Source organism: Cebus imitator, unplaced genomic scaffold (assembly GCF_001604975.1).
Source record: "Cebus imitator isolate Cc_AM_T3 unplaced genomic scaffold, Cebus_imitator-1.0 Scaffold529, whole genome shotgun sequence".
NCBI lineage: Eukaryota > Metazoa > Chordata > Mammalia > Primates > Cebidae > Cebus > Cebus imitator.
Window position 1 is genome coordinate 244,254 of NW_016107844.1, and position 5,089 is coordinate 249,342.

The following is a 5,089-nucleotide window of genomic DNA, read 5'->3' on the forward strand; positions in this document are numbered from 1 at the left end:
ATATATATATATATATATATATATCTGAATTCAGCTTGCTGTTTTGTTTAGGACTTTTATTATTAGTGAGATTTGCTTATAAATTGTTTGAAAAAAAATCCATGACCAATTCTGGTATCGGGTTATACAGCCTCATAAAGTGGGCAGGGATGTGCTCTCTGATACAGTTCATAAAAACTGGAATTATCTTTTATTTGAACATGTTGTAGAGCTCCCCTGGAAAACCGTCGTGGCCTGGTTTTATTGTGTGTGTATTAGGTATTTATTGTTGCAAAACAAATACCCCAGATCTTGGTGGTGTAAAACAATAAAATATATTAAGTCACAGTTTTTGAGGGTCAAGAATTTGGGAGTAGCTTAGTTGAGCGGCTGTGTCTCAAGGTCTGTCATGAGGTTGGCATCAAACGGTTGGCTGGGGCCATGATCATCATGACTGCGGCTGGAGGATTTGCTTCCAATGTATCCGCTCACACCGGCCAGTTCCCTGCTGGCTCACGGCAGGAGGCCTTGGGTCCTTGCCATGTAGACCCCTTTAGGGCTGCTTGAGTGTCCTCACGACATGGCAGCTGGCTCCTCATTTCATTCTTTAAAGAATTGTGGGGTTTTTTTTCACTAGCTCTAAAAAAGAAAAAACTAACATTGATATAAATGTTGCTTGAGCAAGAAGATATAGAAAAACAACACATATCCATTCAGTCCCTTCCAAATATCAGGTAAAAAGATGAAATATATATATATATATTTTAAGACTCAGTCTCGCTTTTGTCCACCAAGTGGATCATACCACTGCACTCCAGCCTGGGAAACAGAGCAAGACTCTGTCTCAAAAAAAAAAAAGAAAAAGTAATGTAAATAAATGGGAAGATGAACCATGCTTACTGGCAAGAAGAGTAGTTATTGTAAAAAATGCAAATTCTTCCTCAAATTCATTCATAAATTTACTGCCATTTCTATTAAAATCCCAGCAGGGGTTCTCAATGGAGTTGACATGCTGACCCTGAAATAGTCATAGAATTGCAAAGAGCCAAAAGTCAAATAAAAACAAGGTAGAGAGATGAGCCTATACCAAAATTATTAAAGCTCCAATAATGAAGACATTGAGTATGACATGGGACTAGACAAACAGACCAATGGAGAACCCAGAAACCGACTCCCACATCTGCAGCACCCACAATCCAATGCCAGCATCCACCTGGTGGTGTTGGAGGACCATGAGCACAGAGCCTGGCCACACGGGGCTGAGGCCACCCACAGGGGAAGACGGACTGATTTGAATGTAACCTTCAGTACGAGAAAGTTTGGATTTACCTTTATACACAGAAGGGGCGAAAAAAAAAACCTCAAAGGTCTTCTTTAGAAATCATGATGCCAATAATAATTGCTTGTCCTTTAGTAATAGTAGCTAACATTCATTACTATTTATTGACTGCAGGCCACTGGGCAAAGTCATGATATGCTTTATTGCCTTTAATTCTCATAAAAACGCTACGAAGCAGGTACTATTTTATCCTTTTTTAAGGCTGAGGCAACTAAGGCTTAGAGAATGTAAGCAGGTGACTTACATAAAGTCCCATGCATTAGTAAGTGGTAGAGCTGGGATTTGAACCCGCAGTTGTCAACTCGCCAGTCCCTGTTTTAACCACTGCCTCTCCCACGCACAGATATCCAATTAAAGCAACAAAGGTTTTACAGCTTTCAGCTGGAAGAACAAAGGAGACTGTGACAGCAGCTAAACTAGAATCAAGCTTATCATTATATTCATGAATAACAGCCACATGTTAGCTGTTCCATAAATGCTTGTGAAATGAGGTGGCAAAGTTCCAGGAAATGAAAATCAATCCAGTTTCAGAATGACGTATTGCATGGATGTAAAGCAAGTGGAAACTCACGGGAGGCTCAGGAAACACGCTGGACACACTGAGCGCCTGGAGGGAAGGCTCTGTGTTTTCTTCCTCTCTCAGCTTCACAGAAGCCGCCTATCCTGAAATTGCTCATTGCATAAATGGAGTCCAGTGCTCTCCCAAATATAGCCCATAGGTCAGAGATATATAAAATGAGAAAAATGGGGCAAGGGAAAGAACGGCAAGAGCGCTACTTCTCAATTAAAAGTCGATAAAGAGGGCCGGGTGTGGTGGCTCATGCCTGTAATTCCAGCACTTTGGGAGGGCCAAGGCGGGCAGATCACTTGTGGGCAGGAGTTCGAGACCAGCCTGGCCAACATGGCAAAACCCCATCTCTACTTAAAAAAATACAAAATTTAGCTGGGTGTCGTGGCACACTCCTGCAATCCCAACTACTGGAAAAGCTGAGGCATGAGAATCGCTTGAACCTGGGAGGCAGAGGCTGCAATGAGCCGAGATCGCACCACTGTACTTCCATTCTGGGCGACAGAGTGAGACTCTGTCTTAAAAAAATAAAAAATAGATAAAGAGAGCAACCGATCCTTTCCCTCCAGGAAAAGCCATCATTACTTGGATCGCATGCATTTCTTTATCCATTCATTGATTTCACAAACATTTGCCGGCTAACTCTGTGCAGGAGACAGGCCCTGGCCTGGAGTTGTCCCCTTACTCGGTAGAGCCCCCTCTCTCCGCCAGACGCCAAGCCAGCCACAGCGGGGCAAGGATGGGCCCAACACAACCCAGCGCCCCCACCGCCCCCACCGGAGCGGGAGCTAGGGAAGGCAGGCAACCACAGTTCACAAATGCAAAGCTTAGTTCTGAGGAGAGGGAGGGAGGGAGGGGGGACAGAGAGGAGGGGTTGCGGGCCTGTGAGAATGAAGAGCACAGAGCGGAGAGGAGAGGAGGGAAAGGAAGACGTGGCAGTGGGGGAGAAGAGGAGGAAGAGAGGAGGAGTGGGGAGGGGAGGAGGGAGAGGAAGACAGCAGCAGCCGGTCTGGATTCTCCTCTGAGCCATATCTGGTCACTTTCTAAAGAATTAGAAGATTTTCCGATTGACTTAACCAAGAGCTCTCTCTCTGATTAATTTTCGAAAGAGCTGGCCGATTTTAAACATAGCAAACATGATGACCGCGGTGATCATGGCCTGAATAGCTAAAAGCAGAAAATAAAACCCCCAGAATGGGCTATGATCTTGACGTTTGCCCGTGGCCACCGGCTGGGCCCACACCCAGAGTTCTGAGCTGTTGGGAGCCAAGGTTAGACTGCCAGGGGCTTCAGAGGAGCTGTCCGCAGCGGGGTGGGGAGGCGGGCCCCGGGGACCGGGGCACTCCGCGTCACTCCCTGGCAGGGCCCAGAGCTGCAGGCCGGCGTGCTCCCCAGGGCCTGCGCACCGGGGGGGCTCTTCCCCGCCCACAAGGCCTGGGTGCTGCCGCAGCCACCCCAGGAAGGGCCCCAGGCCACAGTCGCAGCGCCAGGGGTTGTGCCCCAACAGGACCTCCGTCAGCCGGGGCAGAGCCCCAAACACGTCGCCAGGCAGGGTCTCCAGCTGGTTATGGTCCAGCTGGACGCTCTCCAGGCTGCTGAGATTTCGGAAGAGCGTGCGGGGCAGGGCGCGCAGCCTGTTGCGGCGCAAGGACACCTGGCGCAGCCTGCCGAGGCCGCGCAGCAAGCCGTCGGGGAGGGCGGTCAGGCCGTTGGAGTGCAGCGCGAGCTCCCGGAGCTCGCCCAGGCCCTGGAAGGCGCCCTGCGGGAGCGCGCTGAGCCGCGGGCTCAGGGTCACCCCTAAGACCCGCAGGCGGCTCAGGTTTCGGAAGGCGGCGGCGGGCAAGGTGCGCAGCTGAGTGCCGTTCAGCCACAGCTCCCGCAGGCCCCCCATCTCCCCGAAGAGCACCCCCGGGAGCTCTGCCAGAGGGTTCTCGAAGAGAGTCAGCAGAGTCAAATTGTGCGAATGAAGAAAGAGCGCCGAGGGGAGAAACGCAAGATGGTTTCTCGCAAGAGTCAAAGAGTTCAGGTTTGGGAGGCGGTCGAAGGTCCCGGGTGCGATGGAACCGATGTGATTTCGGTGGAGCTGCAGATCTGTCAGGGCCCCCAGGCTGTTCATCAGCCCAGAATCCAGAGACACAAGCCGGTTCGAATGGAGCAGAAGTCTCTCAAGCTTAGCCTGTGCGCCAAGCAGTCCCTCGGGCAGGTGGGTCAAGTCGTTTCCCGATAAATCCAACAACATCAGGTTCCCCAGATTCGTGAAGAGACTGGGAGGAAGGAAATCGAGCTGATTCTGGTTCAGAACGAGCTCCTGCAGGTTAGCCAGTTTCTGAAACAGGTTTTGGTCAAGGTCCCTTAGCGCATTGTGGTCCAAAAACAACTGCTCCAGGAGCACCAAGTTATCCAGCAGCGCGCCTGGAAGATGAGTGATTTGGTTGCGCGACAGCCTGAGGGTTTTCAGTTTTCTCAGGTCATTGAAGGTGCCAGGGGCAATGGCGGAAACGTGGCTGTCGGAGAGCATGAGGCGCTGCAGGACGGTCATGCCACTGAAGCTGTGGTTCTGCAAGACGCCGCGGCTCATTCGGAAGAGCAGGATGTGCGTGAGGTTGGTGGGCAGGCCCAAGGCGGAGATGCGCGCCACGTCGCCCCCTGAGCACTGCGCGGCGTCCCGGAAGACACACTTGCAGGCTGGCGGACAGGGGAAGGGCTGGGCTCGTAGAAGTCCGAGCACCGCGCATAGCAGGGTCCTCCTCAGCATGTCTGAAAAAGCAACCGTGGGAGTGTGGTCAACGCACAGGAGCGTTCGCGCCCGTACTGAATCCTGGGATCCAGAGGCAAAAAGTCCTTTGGCCAGAATTCTCACTCCCTTTTTTCTTAGGACTGCAGATTTCCCTAGGTGGTGAAAAGACATTCATTCTACACTGTGTGGTCTCGTTCTTTTGCTTTATTGATTTTCTACTCTGAGTTTAAAGCATTGAGATTAAAGTGTTTTCAAGCTACCCAGGCCGGGTGCGGTGGCTCACGCCTCTAATCCCAGCACTTTGGGAGGCTGAGGCTGGTGGATCACCAGGTCAGGAGTTCCAGACCAGCCTGACCAATACGGTGAAACCCTGTCTCTAATAAAAGTACAAAAATAAGCCAGGTGTGGTGGCGCTCGCCCGTAGTCCCAGCTGCTTGGGAGGCTGAGGCAAAAGAATCGCTTGAGC

General features: G+C 51.0%; 1 protein-coding gene across 1 annotated transcript; it reads right to left on the minus strand.

Annotated features, from left to right (window-relative positions):
• Positions 1-6: 6 nt before the first annotated feature.
• GP5 (glycoprotein V platelet) lies at positions 7-4,955 on the minus strand. Its single transcript, XM_017514607.2, has one exon. It carries the CDS (start codon positions 4,792-4,794, stop codon positions 2,959-2,961), a length of 1,836 nt encoding a protein of 611 aa, XP_017370096.1. The 5' UTR covers positions 4,795-4,955; the 3' UTR covers positions 7-2,958.
• Between the last annotated feature and the right edge of the window lie 134 nt (positions 4,956-5,089).